The sequence below is a fragment of the Sus scrofa genome, chromosome 3 (genome assembly GCF_000003025.6).
Source record: "Sus scrofa isolate TJ Tabasco breed Duroc chromosome 3, Sscrofa11.1, whole genome shotgun sequence".
In the NCBI taxonomy this organism is placed as follows: domain Eukaryota; kingdom Metazoa; phylum Chordata; class Mammalia; order Artiodactyla; family Suidae; genus Sus; species Sus scrofa.
In genome coordinates, this window is record NC_010445.4 from 605,043 (window position 1) to 627,127 (window position 22,085).

General features: G+C 59.9%; 1 protein-coding gene across 1 annotated transcript in view; it reads right to left on the reverse strand.

The window, feature by feature from the left end:
• ADAP1 (ArfGAP with dual PH domains 1) overlaps positions 1–10,429 on the reverse strand; it is a 66,649-nt gene extending 56,220 nt beyond the window's left edge. The window contains 1 exon segment of the mRNA NM_214226.1: positions 10,262–10,429. Within this exon segment, the coding sequence (NP_999391.1) occupies positions 10,262–10,343 (82 nt within the window). The 5' untranslated portion in view covers positions 10,344–10,429.

Genomic DNA, 22,085 nt, shown 5'->3' on the forward strand with positions numbered 1-22,085 from the left:
GGTCCAGCGTTGCTGGGAGCTGTGGTGTAGGCTGGCAGCTGTAGCTCCGATTCGACCCCTAGCCTGTAACTTCCCATGCCGTGGGTACGACCCTAAGAAGACAAAAACAAAAAACGAACAAACAAAAAAGCCACAATAAATTAAATATATAATACATAAACAAGGAATAACACATAAACTAAACAAGACATAAATAACACATGCCATGTTCATGGATCAGAAAGCTTAATATTGTCAAAATGTCACCGTTACCCAAAGTGATCTAAACAGTCAATGCCAACCCACCAAAATCCCAAAGACATTTTTTTTTCAGAAATAGAAAACCCATCTTAAAACTCACATGTAACCTCAAGGAACCCCAAATAGACAAGGCAATTTTGAAAAATAACAAGGGAGTTCCCTTTGTGGCTCAGTGGCTAACGAACCCGACTAGGATCCATGAGGATGCAAGTTCGATCCCTAGCCTCGCTCAGTGGGCTAAGGATCTGGCGTTGCCATGAACTGTGGTGTAGGTCCTAAAAAGCAAAAGAAAAAAAAAAAAAAAGAAAGAAAGAAATGGTGCTGGAATACCGGATATCCACACGCAGAAGAATAAAGGGGGACCCTACCTCACACCATCTACCGATATCAACTCAAGAGGGATCAAGATTCTAAAATAAGGTTGTGATGGTGGTTGTACAACTATAAATATAATAACACTCATTGAAAAATTTACCAATTTATTTTTACATTTTGGGTTTTTTTAATTTTGGGGGTGGGTATTTGTAGGGCTGCACTGCAGCATATGGAAGTTCCCAGGCTAGGGGCCAAATTGGAGCTGTAGCGGCTGGCCTACACCACAGCAATGCCAGATCTGAGCCGTGTCTGCCCACCTACACCACAGCTCACAGCAACACCAGATCCTTAACCCATGGAGCTGGGCCAGGGATCGAATCCATGACCTCATGGATACTAGTCGGGTTTCTTACTGCTGAGCCACAATGGGAACTCTGATAAAATTTTAAAAATGCATCAAGAACCTAAATGTGAGACCTAAAACAATCAAATGACAAAAAATTAAAAAAACAAAAAAACACTGAGAAGAAAACATGGGACAAAAAAATTCATGACACTGGATTTGGAAATGCTTTCTCGGATATGACACGAAAGGGCTCCGGCAACAAAAGAAAAAATTAGCAAATTGGATTTCATGAAAATTTTTAAATTTTGAGCATAAAAATATACTATCAACCAAGTAACAAGGCAACCCACAGAATGGCAGGCAATATTTGCACCTCATCTCTATGATAAGGGATTAATACAGAGAGAACTCCCCAAACTCAACAAGAGAAACCAAACAACGCAGACATTTCTCCAGAGAAGATACGCAAACGGCCAATCAGCACAGAAAAGTTCCTCAACGTGACTAATCATTGGGAAGTGCCATCAAGACCACAGTGACACAACACCTCACACCCGTGGGGACGACTGCTCATCCAACACACAGAGCAACAAGTGTCGGTGAGCAAGTGAGACGCTGGCCCTCCTGTGCACTGTTGGTGGGTGCGTGAAATGGGACAGCCACTTCGGAAAACAGTACACGATTCCTACAAAAATAAATAAAAACAGAACGACCCTATGAGCCGGCAATTCCCCTTCTCGGTATACACCCAAAAGAACTGAAAGCAGGGCCTGGAGATGCCTGCACACCCATGTCCCTTGCAGCATCATGCACAACAGCTAAACCATGGAAGCAACCCAAGGGTCCATCTGCAGAAGGACAGATAAGTCAAATGCAGTCCAGCCGCACAGTGGAATATTGTTCGACCTTGAAGAGGAAAGAAATGGAAACCAGAAGAAAGCAGAGATGGCTACGCTTCGATCAGAAAAAAATAGACTTTAAGACAAACACTGCATTAAAAGACCAAAAAAAAGTCATTGCACAATGATGAGGAGGTCAACCCAACAAGACGATGCAACACGTGCAAATATCTGTGTACCCAACATAGGAGCAGCACCTAAAAATGTAAAGCAAATATTAACAGACCTAAAGGGAGAAACGGAAATACAGTTGCAGCAAGGGACCTTCAGACTCACCTTCAGCAACGCCTGATTATCCAGACACAAAATCAATAAGGAACCACTGGCTTCAAACAGCACATTAGGCCAGATGGACTCAACAGACACACACAAGACATTCCATCCCAAGGCACTGGAATACGTCTTCTTCTCGAGGGCACATGCAGCATAAACTCTCCAGGGTAAATCATGTATCAGGCCACAAAGGAAGTCTGATTTAAGAAGTGTGACATCGTATCAAGCATCTTTTCCGACCACGATGGTATGAAACTAGAAATCAAAAAACTGGACAACTTGGAAGAAACGGATACTTTCCTGGAAACGTGCAACTTACCAAGACTTCATCAGGAAAAAGTAGCAAATCTGAACAGACCAATTACTAATAAGGAGACTGAGTCAGTCATCACAAGCTTCCAATAAGCCAAAGTCCAGGACCAGACGGTTTCACTGGTGAATTCCACTAAAGTTTTTTTTTTTTTTTTTTTTTTTTGGTCTTTTTGCCTTTTCTAGGGCCACTCCTGCAGAATATGGAGGTTCCCAGGCTAGGGGTCGAATCGGAGCTGCAGCTGCCCGTCTACACCACAGCCACAGCAACATGGGATCCGAGCCACATCTGTGACCCACACCACAGCTCATGGCAACGCCATATCTGTAACCCATTGAGCAAAGCCAGGGATCGAACCCACAACCTCATGGTTCCTAGTCGGATTCGTTCACCACTGCACCATGACGGGAACTCCTCTACCAAACATTTAAAGAAGAATTAATACCAATCCTTCTCAAAGTTTTGCGAAAAATAGGAGGGGACACTTTGAAACTCATTTACACGGCCAGCCTTCCTCTGATTCCAAAACCAGGCTGAGACATCACCAAACACAGGAAATTACAGGCCACTATCACTGATAAACATAGATGAAAAATACTCGACAAGCTATTAGCAAACTAAATTCAACAATGCACGAAAAGGATCACACGCCGTGCGCGACTGGAATTCACCCCGTGGATACAAGGATGGGCCGTCATCCCCAAATCAATCAACGAGTTCCGCCAAATGAACCAACCTCACACCATCATCTCAACGGGTGCAGAACATTCGTCCAACAAAATTCAACATCCAGGTGGGATAAAAGCTCTCCACAGAGCGGGTATAGAGGGAACACACCCCAACATGAGAAGGGCCACAGCTAACATCACACTCAACAGATGAAAAGCTGAAAGCTGTACTTCCAAGATAAGGAACAAAACAAGGGTGCCCACTCTTGCCACTGTCATTCAACAGAGTACTGGAAATCCTAGCCAGAGTCAACAGGCAAGAAAAAGAAATAAATGATTCACAACAGCCAAGACACAGAAACAACCTAAATGGCCAAAGCAGATGAATGGATTAGGAAGATGTGGTCTACATACACAATGGAATACTACTCAGCCATGAAAAAGAACAAAATAACGCTATTTGTGGCAACGTGGATGCAACTAGAGACTCTCATACTAAGTGAAGTAAGTCAGAAAGAGAAAGATGAGTAACACATGATATCACATATCTGGAATCTAATACACGGCACAAAGGAACCTTTCCACAGAAAAGAAAATCATGGACGTGGAGAACAGACTTGCGGTTGCCAATGGGGGAGGGAGGAGAAAGGAGTGGCATGGACTGGGAATTTGGGGTTAATAGATGCAAAATATTGCCTTCGGAATGGATAAGCAATGAGACCCTGCTGTACAGCACTGGGAACTAGAGCTAGTCAATTATGGAGCCTGCTCATGTGAGAAAAAAGAATGCAAACATGTATGTGTGACTGGGTCACCCTGCTGTTCAGTGGAGAACTGACAGAACACTGTAAACCAGCTATAATGGAAAAAAACAAAAATCACTATAAAATAAAAAAGTTATTACAAAAAAACTGGTACCCAAGAAAGGAAAAAGGTGAAAACATCACTATTTGCAGATGACGTGATGTAGTGGATAGAAAACCCAAAGACTCCGCCAGAAAAACCTGTCGGACCTACTAGAGTAATTCAGTAACACTGCAGGGTACACAAGCAGCGTACGACAATCTGCTGCACTTCTTTACACTGGTAAAGATCTACACAAAAGAAGAAGTAAGAAAACAACACATTTACAATTGCATCCAAAAGAAGAAAATGCCAGAGTTCCCGTCGTGGCGCAGTGGTTCACGAAGCCGACTAGGAACCATGAGGTTGCGGGTTCGGTCCCTGCCCTTGCTCCGTGGGTTACGGATCCGGTGTTGCCAGTAGCTGTGGTGTAGGTCGCAGACACGGCTTGGATCCAGCGTTGCCGTGAGCTGTGGTGTAGGCCGGTGGCTGTAGCTCCGATTCGACCCCGAGCCTGGGAACCTCCATATGTTGTGGGAGCGGCCCAAGAAATAGCAAAAATACAAAAAAGAAAAAGAAAGAAAATACCTAGGAATAAATTTAGCCAAAGAGGTGAAAGACCTGTGCACTGAAATCTAGAAGACAGGGATGAGAGCAATTGAAGACATAAATAAATGCTCTCTACGCCGTGCCGTGGGAGAAGAGTAATGAAAGGCTGATGCTCTCCAGAGCTGTATCTGCAGAGTCAATGAAGTTTCTATCAAAGATCCCACGGCTTTTTTTCACAAAAATACTGAAAACTTGTACGGCACCTCGAAGAAGCCCAAATAGCCAAAGAGATCTTAAGAAAGCCGGAGGCATCACACTTCCTGGTTTCAAACGGTATTACAAAGCGACACCAATCAAAACAGTATGTGTGAGCATAAAACGGACACAGCGACCAACGGACCAGAACAGAGAGCTCGGAAATGAGCTCCCACCATTAACGCGGCCATACACATGGTCAGTCAACTTACGAGAAGGAGCCAAGGCTATACACGGGAGAAGGACAGTCTCTTCAATAACTGGGGGGGCGTCCTGTCATGGCTCAGCGGTTAACAAATCCGACTAGGAACCATGAGGTTGTGGGTTCGACCCCCGGCCTCGCTCGGTGGGTTAAGGATCTGGCGTTGCCGTGAGCTGTGGTGGAGGTCGCAGGCGCGGCTCAGATCTTGCTATGCTGTGGCTGCGGTGCAGGCTGAGAGTGGTAGCTCCCGTTGGACCCCTAGCCTGGGAACCTGCATGTGCTGCAGTGAGGCCCTCAAAAGCAAAAAAAAAAAAAAAAAAAAAATAACCAAATACAACATGAAAATAAAAATGATTTACTTCAAAAAAAAAAAAAGGCAACCTATGGTAGAAACCAGTTGCAAATCATGCAATAATGGATCACGACCCAAAACACATCACAGCACAACAGCAAAAAAACAAACACTTCCACTAAAAAGTGAGCAAAGCCTCTAAGGACACATTTTCCCAGAAAAGACTTGTAGATGGTCCAGAGACACACAGAGAGAGAGATACACAGGGAAACGCAAATCACATCCACCAGGAAATGTCACGCGCGCCCGTCGGAATGGCTTCCACCCAAGAGATAGGAAATAAGTTTGGGCAAAGACGTGGCAGAGGGACCCTGGCACATTTTGGTGGGAATGTAAACGGGCGCGGCCGCTGTGGAGAACAGAATGGAGGATCCTCAAAAAATTAAAAAGAGGAGCTCCCGCGTGGCTCGGCGGTAAACAACCCGACTGGGATCCATGAGGTTGCGGGTTTGATCCCTGGCCCCGCTCCGTGGGTGAAGGATCCAGCGTTGCCGTGAGCTGTGGGGTAGGTCACAGATGTGGCTCGGATCCCATGTGGCCGTGGCTGTCGTGCAAAGCAGCAGCTGGAGCTCTGATTCGACCCCTAGCCTGGAAACTTCCACATACCGCGGGTGCAGGCCTAAAAAAAATAAAAAAATAAAAAATAGAACTTGCATGATTTTACTTCTGGATATTTATCTGAAAGAAGTGAAAACAAATTCAGGAGCTCCCATTGTGATGCAGCGGAAACGAATCCGACTAGGAACCATGAGGTTGTGGGTTTCATCCCTGGCCCTGCTCAGTGGGTTAAGGATCCAGCGTTGCCGTGAGCTGTGGTGTAGGTTGCAGACGCAGCTCAGATCTGGCATTGCTGTGGCTGTGGTGTAAGCCGGCAGCTATAGCTCCGATTCGACCCCTAGCCTGGGAACCCCCATATGCCACGAGTGCGGCCCTAAAAAGCAAAAACAAAACAAAACGAATTCCAAAGGCAGCTGTACCCCTGTGTTCATTACAGCATTACTTACCATAGTCAAGATACAGAAATAACCTGCATGTCCACCAACAGATGACCGGATAGAGACGACGTGATGCATATGAATATTTTCCCACCGTTAAACGGAAGGAAATCCTGCCACTTGTGACAACACAGGGAGCATTATGCTACGTGAAATAAAGCAGGCAGAGAAAACACTGTATATGCACTTTAAGATAAATAAAACCACAAAGCCCCCCCCCCAAACCCTGAACTCACAGAACTGACTGGGGTTTGCCAGAGGTGGGTGAAATGGGTGAAGGGGGTCAGACTTCCAGTTACAAAATAAGTCCCGCAGACGGGACAGGACGACAGCATGGTGGCCTCCTTGTGTCGTACAGTTGAGAATTACTAAGAGAGCACATCTTGACGTTCTCAGGACAGGAAAGGCATTTTGTAACCAAGTGGGACGAAGGATGCTTACTCCCCCCCACATGCATAAGCTCCCAGGACAGGGGCTGAATCCGAGCCGCAGCTGCGGCATCGCTGGATCCTCAACCCGCTATGCCACACCGGGAACTCCTTAACCACCCTTGTAGTGGTGCTCGTTTCTCAGTTTAAGCAAGTGTGGAGTCACTATGTGGTACACCTGAAACTAACACGAGTCAATTACACCTCAATTCTTTGAAAGGAAGGAAGGAAACTCCGACACCTGCTATGGCGTGGATGAGCCCCGAGGACGTTCCGTGGGGCTCAGTAGCATAAGCCAGACACAGAAGGACAGACACTGTAAGACCCCACTTCTGTGAGGTCCCTGGAGGCGTCAGGTTCACAGGGACAGAAAGAAGGAGGGTGGGCGCCAGGACTGGGTGGGGAGGGGAGGCAGCGTTTAATGGGGACAGAGTCTCCGTTTTGCAAGATGGAAAGAGCTATGAAGATGGATGGTGGACTTCCCGTCGTGGCCCAGCAGTTAACGAATCTGACTAGTAGCCACGAGGATGCAGGTTCGACCCCTGGCCTCACTCCGTGGGTTAAGGATCCAGCGTTGCCGTGAGCTGTGGTGTAGGTTGCGGATGGAGCTCGGATCTGGTGTTGCTGTGGTTGTGGTGTAGACCAGCAGCTGCAGCTCTGATTAGACCCCCAGCCTGGGAACCTCCACATGCCTCAGGTGCGGCCCTGGAAAAGCAAAAAAAAAAAGACGATGGCCACAGGCCATCATGGGTGAGGATACCTAAAACCCACTGAGCCGTGTGCTTAAAATGGTTAAAACGCCAAGTTTTTGTATATACTTCACCACAATGAGAAAACCATTTTAGCCCCAAACCAAGTGGGCTGCTGCCCCACTCCTCGGCAGCCCCTGCCAGCCACCCTCTCAGGGAACCCTGTCCCAAACCAAGGCAAACCCCTGAAACCTCTCCTGCTCAAGCCCCCCGCCCTGCTCACAGCGGGTCTGAAAGGCCCTGACGCCTTCGGGGCTGATGGGGGCCTCCTGCCCTCAGCTCACCCACCGCTCGGTCTCGCAGGCACACGCCCGTCCCGGTGCCAGGACAGGCTCCAGGGCCACGCACACTCACCGTCCGGTCCCAGAGCAGCAGGGCCTCCACTGCCATTGCAAACCACCCAAATCGCCAGCACGCTCGCCTTATCAGGACCAGCCGCGCAGACCCGGGGCCCACGGGCGCTCAGGAGTGGGTTCACCTGGCAGGCTAGGGCCAGGTGACAGGCATCGACACACCACGAAAGCATCACCCACAGCCCGGCCCAGAGCCACGTCCTTCCCGGGCACCAGGCCTGACGCTCGAGGGAGTCAGATGTCCCCACTAGGCAGGTGACTCGGAGGAACTGAGAGGTTTCCCCCTCCTCTCCGCCCCCCCATGACAGAGACCCCCCCCTCCACAAGCCTGCAATGAGGAAAGCCTCTCTGGGAGCCTCTTAGGTGTGTCCACAGCGGGTGCCCCCTTGGGTGGACAATGGCTGCACACCCCCAGACTGCCTCCCTCCGCAGCCCAGGTCCGCCCACATGTACCCCAAAGCCCACAGCTGGTGGTTAGGGGGCCCGAGATCACCCCGGGTCCTGCAGCTGAGGCCGGAGGGACCCCTCACCCTCGAGTGTCCCTCTCCTGGGGGCTGCAGTCAAGAAGAGCAGCCACGCGCCAGTCTGTGTGACGGTACTCCGTACCCCCTCCAGCCACAGCAGGGACAGGAGGCCCCTCAGCACCCCACGGGGGCAAAGTACGTGCACAGGTCAGCAGGACTCCAGCCAGCAAGCCGACACCATGGGCGGGCATCAGATGGGGGTCTCGGGGGCCAGGGTAGCCGAAGGGCTGGTCTGCCTTTGAGGTACCACGTCCCCGAAGACACTGCAAGTTCTCCAGGTCTCAGTTTCCCTAGCTGTAAAATGGGCGTATCGTTACTCCTCAAGCTGCCGGACAGATGAAGCCAGACGCTGATGTCAGGGCCCAAGGCGGAGGAGCACAGATGTGGTCCAAGGCAGGGGGCCGACCCTCAGAGCCCCTGTGCCTGGGCCGAGGCGGTGGGTGGCCACAGCAGCTGCAGGGTGTGCCTCGCCAGGGAAGCCCCCCTCCCTCCTGCCCCCCAGGGAGGCTCTGGGTCCAACGAAGCCCTTTCTGGGCAGAGTGGCCAGGAAGGAGAGGGACAGGGCCAGCCCCCCCCACAGTCCCCAGGCCAAGCCTGAGATCAGAACAAGCAGACGGCCTCTCTCATGGGACCTCTCCCTGCCGTGGCCTGTTTTCCAGAGCAAGTCCGGGTCACAGAGGTCCGGGAGACAGGGGCAGGGGCAGCTGGCAGGAGCTGGCACAGAGACGGTGGTGACCTGGCCCCGCGGCACAGCAGAGGTGGGCCCTGGGAGGCCTGCCTGCCTCCAAAAGAGCCTGTCACCGCCTCCGCTCTGGGGCACTCATCCCAGCTACATACTGCTGCCCAGCAGAGACCCCCCCCCGGGGGGGGGCGGCCCCGTGGGTGGGCAGCAGAGGAGAGCCGGGAAGTGGGTTCTAGGCTGAGGGCGTCCAGAGACTGCATCTCAAACCAGAGTCTCCGGACAAACGGGAAGACTTTGTTTCCTCTCTGGGGGCGTCGGCCCCTCCCTAGTGGTTAGGCTGCTTGTTCGGAGGGGCTCCAGCTGGGAGCCCCCAGTGTGTCCCCGCAGGGCGTGGGGGACACCCTCCCTGCGCAGGACTTGAGCAGGTGCGCCGCTAAGCCCCACCCCCGCCGCAGCGAGGCCCACCGGGCTGCCAGCTCCGAAACAGGGTCGTGCGGGCTTGAGAGCAAAGCCTTGTCCTCTCCCGCCAACCCCAGCACACGCGGCCGCAGGAAAGCAGGGAAGCACCCTGGGTTCCGGCGCCTTGGAAATCACCCCAGAACAGGCACCACCCAGGAGCAAAGTCTGGGAGGATGGGATGCAGGCGGCCCAGCGCCTGTTCCAGCCGCACCTGCCTCCCGGCCCCACCTGAACTGGCCGCCTGCCCCGGAGCAGCGAGGCCGGGTGGGGGGAAGGGACGCCCTTGCCCACCGGCTCCACGTGGAGGGGGCAGGTGCTTCCTCCCCCTGCGCGGGGCGCCGTGCAAAAGGGTGGCTCCAGGCGGGGGGGGGGGGAGCATGACGTCACCCCCAGGTGGTGGGGAGCCGTGTGGACCCCCCACACCCACGCACAGAATCCCGCGGTCCCTTGTCCGTTCTCTGCCTGCAGCCGGTCGCCCGCCACGATTTCCTCTTTCTTTGCGGAGCCCGAGGTTTCGCAAGGCGGCGGCGGTCCGCGGGTGACAGCGAGACACGCAGCCGGGGGGAGGGGAGGCGGCGACACAGCTGCAGGCCGGGGGCGGCGGGCAGGCGGTGTCCGGGCCCCCGCAGGTGCCCTCTGGCCCGCGCCCCACCCCAGAGAGGACCGGGCTGCGCGCGGCCCGCGCCCCCCAGCCACGCAGGCGCCGCGGCAGCCCTCCCCGGCCCCGGGGCTGGCATCCACCCGGGCCCTCACCCACGCGGGCCGGCCGCTACCCCGCCCGCACCCACCCGGGCCCACAGCGACCCTGGGCGCACCTACCCGGGGCGCCGCAGTCGGCGCAGTGCGCGTTCCCCGGCCGCTGCAGCAGCTCCAGCACGGCCCTCCGCCGCTCCTTGGCCATGGCCGCGATGCCGCCCGCCCGCCCGTCCGTCCGCGATGCCGGGGCCGGGAGCGTCCGCCCCGCCGCGCTAGGGCCCCGCGCAGGCCGCCCGCCGCCGCCGCCGCCCCTGCGCCATCCTGGGCAGCTCAGCTCGCGCGCCGGTTCCGCATTCCTGCCGTCCGGCCCGGCTCCACCGCCGTCGCTCTCGTCGCCGCCGCGGCAGCCGAGCGTGTGCCGGCGCGGGGCCCGGGGCGCACGGCGCGCTCTGGCCGGCGCGGCCCGCGGGCGGCCCCCAGCGGCGCGGGCGGGCGGGCGACCTCCTCCCGCGCCGGCCCCAGCCCCAGCCCCAGCCCCGGCCGGCGCGCCCGGGACCTCGCCTGGGGAGGTCTGCCCGCCGCCCACCTTGGCCCAGCGCAGCGGCCCACCTGCCCTGGCGCGACGCCACCAGCCACACACAGTGCTGGGGGCTTGAGGGAACCAAATAACCACAGGCCTGGGTGGGACCCTCCTCGGTCCTTTGGGCCCGAACAGCGCCCACATACCTGCTGTGCACCCAAGGGGCAGCGCCAGGCCCAGTGGGCTCGCGGGGAGCGCTGGTTGTAGGTAGGGATGCAGGCCCAGCGCCCCGGCGGGGGCTCACGCCTCGCTGCCCTGGGAGGGAAGCCCCAGTGCGGTGGGTGCTCCGGCCAAAGAGGGCCCCCTCCCTCTGTCCAGCACCGCCAGGACAAGGCGTGGGCCTCGGTGCTCTGGATCAAGCCGTCCTCGGTCAGGAGGCCTGGACCCCCAAGGGGCGGAAGCTGGAGGTGCTGTGCCCAGTGCCTTGCAAACTCTTTCCATTCTCTTCTCAAATCATGAATGCGACCGTATTGTTACAAAACTGACACAGGCGGAAACATTACAGCCCCTTGACACCCCTGCCCCAGGCAACTGGTAGCCTCCTTCCAGAAGGGTCCTCGGCCTGTCAGACTTGGGCGGGTGGGTCCCTATTCCTTCTGATCTGCCTCCAGGGTTCTCAGTTGGTCTGTGCATTTACGCTTAATAAGCCTTACATACTTTTCAAGTCCATACGTGTGGATCTACTGTTCTTTCTCAAAGGCTGCTTTCTAGGAGTTCCCGTCGTGGCTCGGTGGTTAACGAATCTGACTAGGAACCATGAGGTTGCGGGGTCGATCCCTGGCCTCGCTCAGTGGGTTGAGGATCCGGCGTTGCCATGAGCTGTGGTGTAGGTCGCAGATGTGGCTGTGGTGTAGGCCAGTGGCTACAGCTCCAATTAGATTCCTAACCTGGGAACCTCTATATGCCACGGGTTCGGCCCTAAAAAGATTTAAAAAAAAAAAAAAAAAAAAGGCTGCTTTCTACTCAAAGTTGCACAGTCACTGGGTCACCCAGTCTCTGGCTGAGGGGTGGGCACTGGGGGTGATCTCAGGCTTGGGGGCGGGACAAGGGGAGGGGCGTTTGAACGGGTGACCCACCCTGCCCACTGGCCCCTCTGTGGAGGCTGTGTGGGCGCTGGCCCCTTCCAGAGCCAGGTGGGCCTCTGAGGCAGGATGTGGGAGCCATTTAGGGTGCGTTTTTCAGTCCTGTGGCTTCTCCCTCACCAGATGGAGTCTCTGGGGAGAGTCAGCGGACTCCCTCCCTGGGTCCCGGTGCCAGGGTCGGCATCCACCCCTCAGCAGGCTCACCATCAGCTCAGCAGCCCCCCTGCTGACTGGCCTCTGCGCACCCGGCATTCTGTCTGGCCCCTCACATGTGTGGTCCTGCTTAATCCCCATTTGAGAGACGGGGAAGCTGAGGCACGGAGCAGTTCAAGTGCACCCATGGCCACACATGGCTTCCAGTGGAAGGACCAGGACAGCAAAGAGATGCCCCCCAGCAGGGCAGGGTTGCTGAGGGCCACAGAGAGGCAGGGAGGCCACAGAGGGGCCTGGGGTAAGGGCCGGCGTGGGGCAGGCAGCCTCGCCCCGTTCCCTCGTGGCTTGTTTGCCTTCTCTGTCCTCCATCCAGCTGAGGGGGTGACGACGCTGTCCAGGGAGGCAGGAGGGAGTGAGGGTTCCAGAAGCTGTAACAGGCCAGGGAGCCGACTTTTCCTTCTTAGGGCAGCACCTGCGGCACATGGAGGTTCCCACACCAGGGGTCGAATGAGAGCTGCAGCTGCCGGCCTACACCACAGCCACGCCACGCCACGCCGGATCCGAGCCGCGTCTGGGACCTACACCACAGCCACGCCACGCCACGCCGGATCCGAGCCGCGTCTGGGACCTACACCACAGCCACAGCCACAGCCACGCCGGATCCGAGCCGCGTCTGGGACCTACACCACAGCCACAGCCACGCCACGCCGGATCCGAGCCGCGTCTGGGACCACACCACAGCCACAGCCACAGCCACGCCGGATCCGAGCCGCGTCTGGGACCTACACCACAGCCACAGCCACGCCACGCCGGATCCGGCCGCGTCCCACCCACCCACCCACCCCCCCCCCCCCCCCCCCCCCCCCCGATCCGAGCCGCGTCTGGGACCTACACCACAGCCACAGCCACAGCCACGCCGGATCCGAGCCGCGTCTGGGACCTACACCACAGCCACAGCCACAGCCACGCCGGATCCGAGCCGCGTCTGGGACCTACACCACAGCCACAGCCACAGCCACGCCGGATCCGAGCCGCGTCTGGGACCTACACCACAGCCACAGCCACAGCCACGCCGGATCCGAGCCGCGTCTGGGACCTACACCACAGCCACAGCCACAGCCACGCCGGATCCGAGCCGCGTCTGGGACCTACACCACAGCCACAGCCACAGCCACGCCGGATCCGAGCCGCGTCTGGGACCTACACCACAGCCACAGCCACAGCCACGCCGGATCCGAGCCGCGTCTGGGACCTACACCACAGCCACAGCCACAGCCACGCCGGATCCGAGCCGCGTCTGGGACCTACACCACAGCCACAGCCACAGCCACGCCGGATCCGAGCCGCGTCTGGGACCTACACCACAGCCACAGCCACAGCCACGCCGGATCCGAGCCGCGTCTGGGACCTACACCACAGCCACAGCCACAGCCACGCCGGATCCGAGCCGCGTCTGGGACCTACACCACAGCCACAGCCACAGCCACGCCGGATCCGAGCCGCGTCTGGGACCTACACCACAGCCACAGCCACAGCCACGCCGGATCCGAGCCGCGTCTGGGACCTACACCACAGCCACAGCCACAGCCACGCCGGATCCGAGCCGCGTCTGGGACCTACACCACAGCCACAGCCACAGCCACGCCGGATCCGAGCCGCGTCTGGGACCTACACCACAGCCACAGCCACAGCCACGCCGGATCCGAGCCGCGTCTGGGACCTACACCACAGCCACAGCCACAGCCACGCCGGATCCGAGCCGCGTCTGGGACCTACACCACAGCCACAGCCACAGCCACGCCGGATCCGAGCCGCGTCTGGACCTACACCACAGCCACAGCCACAGCCACGCCGATCCGAGCCGCGCTACCACACCACAGCCACAGCCACAGCCACGCCGGATCCGAGCCGCGTCTGGGACCTACACCACAGCCACAGCCACAGCCACGCCGGATCCGAGCCGCGTCTGGACCTACCCACAGCCACAGCCACAGCCACGCCGGATCCGAGCCGCGTCTGGGACCTACACCACAGCCACAGCCACAGCCACGCCGGATCCGAGCCGCGTCTGGGACCTACACCACAGCCACAGCCACAGCCACGCCGGATCCGAGCCGCGTCTGGGACCTACACCACAGCCACAGCCACAGCCACGCCGGATCCGAGCCGCGTCTGGGACCTACACCACAGCCACAGCCACAGCCACGCCGGATCCGAGCCGCGTCTGGGACCTACACCACAGCCACAGCCACAGCCACGCCGGATCCGAGCCGCGTCTGGGACCTACACCACAGCCACAGCCACAGCCACGCCGGATCCGAGCCGCGTCTGGGACCTACACCACAGCCACAGCCACAGCCACGCCGGATCCGAGCCGCGTCTGGGACCTACACCACAGCCACAGCCACAGCCACGCCGGATCCGAGCCGCGTCTGGGACCTACACCACAGCCACAGCCCCCACCCCAGCCCACAGCCACGCCGGATCCGAGCCGCGTCTGGGACCTACACCACAGCCACAGCCACAGCCACGCCGGATCCGAGCCGCGTCTGCCCACAGCCACAGCCACAGGTCGCACCTACACCACAGCCACAGCCACAGCCACGCCGGATCCGAGCCGCGTCTGGGATCTACACCACAGCTCACAGCAACACCAGATCCTTAACCCACTGAGTGGGGCCAGGGATGGAGCCCACACCTGCACGGATACTCGTCAGATTTGTTTCCACTGAGCCGCGACGGGAACTCCGGAAACGGGCTCTTGCGAGAGAAGGGCAGGACCAAGATCTGCAGCAAACCCCCCACCCCGGGCTCCCAGGGTGGCATCATGCCAGCCTGGGGGTCCCAGCTGGGCCCCATGGGCCATGGCCAGGCCTGGGGTTGGGGCACAGGATTCACAAAATTCAGAAGGTGACCCAGAGCCCAGGGTGGGCCAGACCTAAACAGGGCCGGCCCAGGATCCCTGGGGCTGGTGAGGGGTCTGCACAGGTGGCCCACCTGCCAGTAAACCCAGCCCTCTGCCCTCCCATCCCCTGGCCAGCTGTCTGCAAGAGAGACCCCCGATCCCAATCACTCAGCATCCCCCCAGTTGGGGCGTCCACACGTAGCAGGTCCACGGACAACTGAGCCTGCAGCTGCAAGACAAGACCCCTGCCCTAGCCTCCAGGGCAGCACTCGGGGTAGGCTCTGCCCAGGAAGGAACAAGATGGACAGGGGCCTCCAAAGGTCAGGCCCAGGCCCAGGTCCCCAAAGGGGATGGGACCTGCCCTCAGCCTGACACTCAGCCTCTCTGGACAGAGCGGCCACTTTCCAAGGCCTGTCGACAGGGACCCTGCCAGGCACCCATCCCTGCTGACACACAGCTCACCGCCACCTCCTCCTTGATGCCCTCCCAGATTGCTCAGATGCCAGGATGTTGCCCAAGGAAACCTAAGCCCCCAGATGACAAGGCCCAGGGTGCTGCATGGCCCAACACCCCCGTGAAAAGACAAAAGGCAACTGCCTCTCCGCATGTTCCCTTCTGTTTACCGACGAGGCGACATTCTACCAGGAAACTAAGACACGGAATCAGCCCCACCAGGAGACTTTCTTGTCCCTCTGTGCCCTCCGTGCGCAAGAGCAGCTTGTGGCGTGAGAGTGGCAGTCCTGGCTGGCTCTCTGGCAGGGCAGGAGATGGCCAGGGAGGGCCTGAAACGCAGGCCTTGTCATCTGAGTCCCTCAATATGAAGAAGGCCCGGGCTTCCCGGGGGGCCCAGGACACAGGCACTACAGCCCAGGTGACAGGTGGAGGTGAAGGGGGGCTGGGGGCAGCAGGAGGAGAGCTTGCCCTGGGGGAGGGGAACCACGCCAGGAGGTTGCTGGCTCACAGTAGCGATCGATGCGGCCGGAGTCCCAAGCCTCACCCCTGCGAGTGTGGCCTTCCCAGACTCTGCACACAAGCAGGTAAGACCAGAGCGCCCGAGGCCGCGCTGGTGTCCTCATAAAAGGGAGAGGTGGACACAGCGAGAGGGCATGTGATGAAGCGGGTGGAGACAGGGCGAGACGTCCACAAGCCGAGGAACCCCAAGGGCCCCCATGCGAGGGGAGAGGCCTGGAAGCTGCTCCCTCAGGACCTCCGGGAGAGCCGGGCCGGGCTGACCTTGGACGTGTGGCTTCAGTCCACGGGCTCTGCGGCGCTGGGTTCGGTCTGATGTGCTCTTGGCCGCTTTCGCACGGCCGAGCCAGGAGACCCAGAGCACTGGCGGCAGGGTACCCGGCCTCCTCAGGCATCGTCGGCTTCTGTCCGCCGCTTGCCCGAGCCTGGGACACGGGGACCCAGGGGGCTGGGGCCTCGGCCGCCCCCACAGAGCCGCGAGGGAAGGGATTCAGCTGTCTGGATCAATCTAGGGCTGAAACAATGGCACAGGGGCGGGGGGGGGGCGTCCAGCGGCCTCGGAGACCCCACGCCCAGTCTATGATCTTCCCCTGATGCCAAAGGAAACCCAAGAGGTGCCTCCTCACGACCCCAGGCCCCCTCACATGACCCTGGCTCACAGCCCCTCCGTCCAGGACCCCCGACCCCTGGGGTGGCACCTGCCACGGCATCTCCAGGACTCACTCCTTCCCCCCTCTCGAGGCCGACCAGGGACCGGGGCTGAGGGAGAAGCCGTCCCTGCCACCGTCCCTACTGAACTGTTCCAGAGACACTCACTGAGCACCTACTGTGTGCACACCCTGGCTGGGGGGGGGGCGGCCTGGGAGGAGGGAAAGCACAAGGGGCAGTCACCTGCTCTAGACGGCGGGGAGTTGGGGGGGGGGGGCAGCCCTGCGCTCAGACCAGAGCGGGGCTGGGCTGGTCGAGGAAGGCATGACCACCCATGGCACAGGGTCCCGGGCTGTGGGGAGGAGCTGGAGGTCGGAGACCGGGGTCCTGGCCTGACCCTGGGGGTCTGGGCCCTGAGGTGAGGGGGCTGGGGAGTGAGGAGAGTGACCACTGTGTCACTGGGGGGGGGGTCGAGGGAGACACCTGTGCTTGTCTGGGTGTGGGGAACACACTCGGGGGACAGGAACCCCCTGGGACTCAGGCTCATAGCCCGAGGGAAGCGTGCAAGATCCAAGGAGAGGCCCCCTGAGGGCTGGAGACAGAGTCCAGGGCAGGCGGACTGCCTGAGCGGGGGCTGGGGCCCAGCTGGGCACAGGCACCCACAGCCTGGGCAGAGGAGGGTGGTGCAGGAGGCAGAGAAGGTCCTGAAGGGGAGGGGAGGGGAGGGGAGGGGAGGGGGAGGCGGAGGCCGCAGGGCGGATGGGGGTGCTGGCAGGCAGAGGACCCATGCTGAGAGTAGGAAGCAGAGCCTGGGTGGGGCCCGGCGATGACCCTGTCCGCAGCGGTCACGAGAGCCCCCGCCCCCGGCAGCCGTCTCAGTTTCTGAGGCGAGTCTGCAGAGCAGGTGGGTGGGCGCTCCTGAGCCCAGAGATGGCCAGCGTCAAGTCCCTGCCATGCCCAGCCCAGCCCAGCGCGGGCCACAGGCTCGGCTCAGCAAAGGCTCCAGCTCTCCGTGACACTGTGCCAGCTTCCTGGGCAGCTGGGCCCTTCCTTCCACGGCCCTCCCCAGACGGCGTGCCCAGAGCACCTGCTAGATGCAGGGCCCTTAGCAGCTCGGACCCGGCTGACCAGGGAGAGGACGCCACCCCGAGCTGTGTCCAGCACCCCTGCCGGCGCCCACCTGGCCCAAGACCCCTGGGTTTAGGCTGAATGACCCCCAACGCAGCATGGGGGCGGCGTGGGGAGCGCGGACGCTGACTTCCAGCACCAGACCGCACCCTCGAGCCCTCCCCAGACGGGCCGCGGCTCCAGGCCTGAGCGACCACAAGGTTCCGGGGAGGTGTTGGGCAAGACGGGAGTGGAGCAGGAACCAGGGCTGGCGGCCGGCTCCAGCCCGGAACCCTCCGCAGCCACAGCCCTCCGCCCTGCCCTGCCTCCTCCCCGGGCCTGTCCTTGCCAGAGACCCCGAGGGGACCCCGCGGGGCTGCCCAGGAGTGGGGAGCGGGGGATGGGCCAGACCTCCGGGGGCAGCTCTCCACCCGAGCCGGGTGCCAGCCGTGGGCAAGGCCCCCTCAAGACTCAGACCAAGCGAGGCCGAGGGCGCGAAGCACCTCCCAGAAGGGCGGAGACGCGGGAAGGAAGCTGCGGAAACGCACCCGGGGATGCGCCCGGCCCTGAGGACCAGCTTCCTGGTGCGGCGGGGGACAGTTCCCGTTTTGAAGCCCTCACCTCGCCCAGTGCAATTCCTGCGCCCACTGCCCCACCCCCACCGAGACACCCAGAGGAACCCGGGGGAAAGATGGCCTGGGAAGCTCAGAGCTTCGCACCTGCTTAGCAGACACAGACGTGCCATCCGCTCCCCACCGCGAAGCCAGAGGCACCGAGTTCGCAGCCCTAGAGGCAGAGGGGGGCGGCCCTTCATTCTGCCTCGGCAGCCCCCAGAGACAGGGAGACTGAGGCGGGGAGACCTGGGGTCACAGGTCTCCAGGATCAGACCACAGGTCTAAGGACAGAACACGAGGGACCCCCATGCCTCACCCCAGGGAGGTGGCCGAGAAGCTCCGAACCCCCCACAACACAGCAGAGCGCGGTGGGGTGGGCGCTGCGCCCGCGGTGCCTCCAGCGGGCACCTGCGCCCACCCGCGCGGCCGTGAGCGGGGTGTTGGCGCGGGAGCTGGGGGCAGGGGGAGCCGACAGGCCTCAGCGGGGACTCCTGTGCTCTCAAGGCCCCCGATCTGGCTGCCGTGTCAGGACGACCCGGGACTCAGGGACACGCAGCCCCTGTCCTATCTTCAGTTCCTGGAGTGTGGAGGCCCTTGCACGTACACTGCCCCGGGGGACAGCCCTCCCCTAGCTGGCCCTCCTCAGGTGCGAAGGAGCCACGGGCATCCAGCAGAGGCCGCCAGCCACCGCATCCTGCCCCCAAGGCGCCACGCCCCCACCGTCCGTCCACCGCGGAGGGAGAAGGCCAGCGGCTTCCTGCGACGGCTGGGCCCGCCCACCTCCGCCCCCACCCCGGGGCTTCTGCAACTTGGAGACACAGCCAGCACACCCCACGGACCAGCCCTAACCTTCCCACGTGACATCTTCAGGAGGGCCTGTCCCCACGCCGAGATGCCTGCAGGCCTCCCCACCGGGGACCACCTGACCTCCCACCACCACGCGCGAAGTAAGCGTCCACCGCAGGGCCTGGCTCCCGCCGTCCCCTGCTCTGGAGCCCCACCCCAGCCCTGCCGAGGACCGCACGCTGGGGACGCGCCTCAAGGGGGTGGCAATCCCACAGACAACCCACCACGAGCCCCAGGCCCCTGTGGGAGCAGAGCAGCCCGCTCCCGCCTGGTCCAAGCTGTTTCACCATGGCTGCTCTGTTGGTGGCGCTGCCCCGGGCCTGACCCCCGGCCGGGCATGGAGCTTGCCGGCTCCACACCCACCCCCGACCCTGTACCAGGAGGTGGGGGCTCCCCTCTGGCCCAGAGAGTATGTGCGCAGAGCCAATGGAGGGAGCGGTGGGCCAGGCCTGGCTCTGCAGGAGGCCAGCGCAGGCAGTGACCAGGGAGAAGAGCCTGTTCTAGAAGCCAGCCCGCAGGGGTGCAGGTCGGGCCAACCGGAGAGGAGAGGCAGGGCTCGTCTGTGGGACAAGGGGACAAGGGCCTGCTCCCTGGGTGGTTCAGACCAAGGCGGCACAGGGCCAGCAGGGGGGCGCTCTGGTCATTCTCAATGGAGTAAACAGCCAGGTCCAGTGGCCTGTCTCATCGTCTGTGAAAAGGGACGGCCACATGCCACCTGCTCAGGGCACATGGGCCACCCACAGACTGGTCAGGACTGTCCCGGGCACAGTGGGAAATAAACAGGACGCCTGGGGAGTTCCCGTCGTGGCGCAGTGGTTAACGAATCCGACTAGGAACCATGAGGTTGCAGGTCCGATCCCTGGCCTTGCTCAGTGGGTTAGGGATCCGGCGTTGCCCTGAGCTGTGGTGTGGGTCGCGGACGCGGCTCGGATCCCGCATTGCTGTGGCTGTGGTGTAGGCTGGCGGCTGCAGCTCCGATCGGACCCCTAGCCTGGGAACCTCCATATGCCACGGGAGCAGCCCTAGAAAAGGCAAAAAAGACAAAAAACAAAAACAAAACAGGACGCCTGGCTCTGCTCCTCCTGGACGCCAACCCTCCTCCAAGCCAGCCGCGGGATGCTGTCCGGGGGTCCCCACCTCCGCGTCTGAGCGCCAGGCCTCTCCAGATGGGGATCCCTCCCAGTAGCGCCTGCCCTCACTCCACAGCTGCGAGATCGGTCCCGTTCCTCCTGGAGAGACTCGTGACGTGTCGGGACGGAGTCGCCTGCTCCGCAGATTCACAGGACGGTCCTTCATGCCTCTGGGGACCGTGAAACCTCCACCTTCTCCTCCACAAACATCTAACTGCACGAAGAGACCCCAATCTCAGGCACCAGATGCCAGAGACAGGAGCCCCTTCCCCCAGAAAAAGCAGCACCACGGGAAGACGTGATAAGGGGGACCCCGCCCGGCCCCTCCCTCAGAGCCGACGACCAGTCCGTGCTGGGCGGGCCGGGCCGGGGGCCACATCGCCTCCCACACACGCGCATCCCTGTCCTGCCAGGAGAGCGGAGCTGGGCCGTGTTTACAGGCCACAGAAAGCTACAGCCACAGGCATGCAATTTATAGATGACACACAATTTCAAGTCAACACAAAGGGCTTTTTCAGACTGATGATTTTGTTGCCTCCACAGAAAGGATATGATTGTTACGACACAGTCACAAAGAAGACCCGGAGAAGGAAACCAGGACAAGCTTCCTCAACATCCACTGTTCAGGATTCAAACCCCCCCCTCGCCACCGGCATAGAATCAGGGGGCATCAGACACCCGACGAGATCGGGGACCGCGTCCCACGGCCAAGCTGGCTGGGACTTTTTGACCCTGGGTATCAAGCAGTCATTCTCCGGCGTCTGCCAGCAAAAAGGAGCAAAGCCAGAGCCAAAGATTCGGAAAAAGAGATTTAAACGCAGTCCTGAGAAAACACGCCCCTGGCTGGGGTGGTGTGGACGTTAGTTAACACACAGACAACTCCCGTGCAGCCCGTCAGGGACCCGGGGCTGGGCCCGTGTCTCCCAGCTCACAGAGAGGTGGTGCTGTCGGCAGGGCAGCGGGCCCGGTGCCACGGCACCCCCCGTGCCCGGGAACCTGCAGCCCCACGTGGCAAAGGCGACTCTTCAGGGGCCGTTATGGACCCTGAATTGGGAGGTGATCTGGATCATGGGGGGCGGGGGGAACAGGGTGAGGAAGAGGGAAGACGTTGAGCCAGGGCCCCTCTAGCGGGGAGACGGCAGAGGACCCCCTGCACTTCCGGGGGGGGCCAGGCCCTCTGCGGCCTCCAGGCTGCAGCATGAATGCGTTGTTCAGGCTGGAATCTGCAGTGACCTCTGAGCGAGGAACTCCCTGACCTGCTTTTGCTGTTTTTTTTTGTCTTTTCTAGGGCCGCACCCATGTGGAGGTTCCCAGGCTAGGGGTCTAATCAGAGCTGTAGCCACCAGCCTACACCACAGCCACAGCAACCTAGGATCCAAGCCGCGTCTGCGAACTACTACACCACAGCTCACGGCAACGCCAGGTCCATAACCCATGGAGCAAGGCCAGGGATCGAACCAGCAACCTCATGGTTCCTAGTCGGATTCGTTAACCACTGCGCTACGAGGGGAACTGCCCTGACTTGTTTTGCACACTGCCTTCCTAAACCCATGTTGGAAACGCGTCCCAACCGCCGGGCTCTCCTCGGCTGTGGGACCTCACGGCATTGCTAGACGAGCAGACGCCCCCCCTGCCAAAGGCGGGGGCACAGCAGCAGAGAGGAGGCCCGTGCCCCGTGCTCCCCAGGCTTCCAGAAGGTGGTCGTGGGCCCAGGTCTGACCACGCGGCCAGACCGCTCCAACCCCCCTCCCGCCTGAAGACACTTGCAAAACATTCTGGAAGCTGTCTCTGGGCACCTGCTGACAATGTCACTGGCTCGCTGTGACAAGTACGTATGAGAAACAAAACACATTCTCACATGACACGCAATAGACGACCAAGAATAGCTGGCGGGAGCCTTGGCAAGAGCAGAC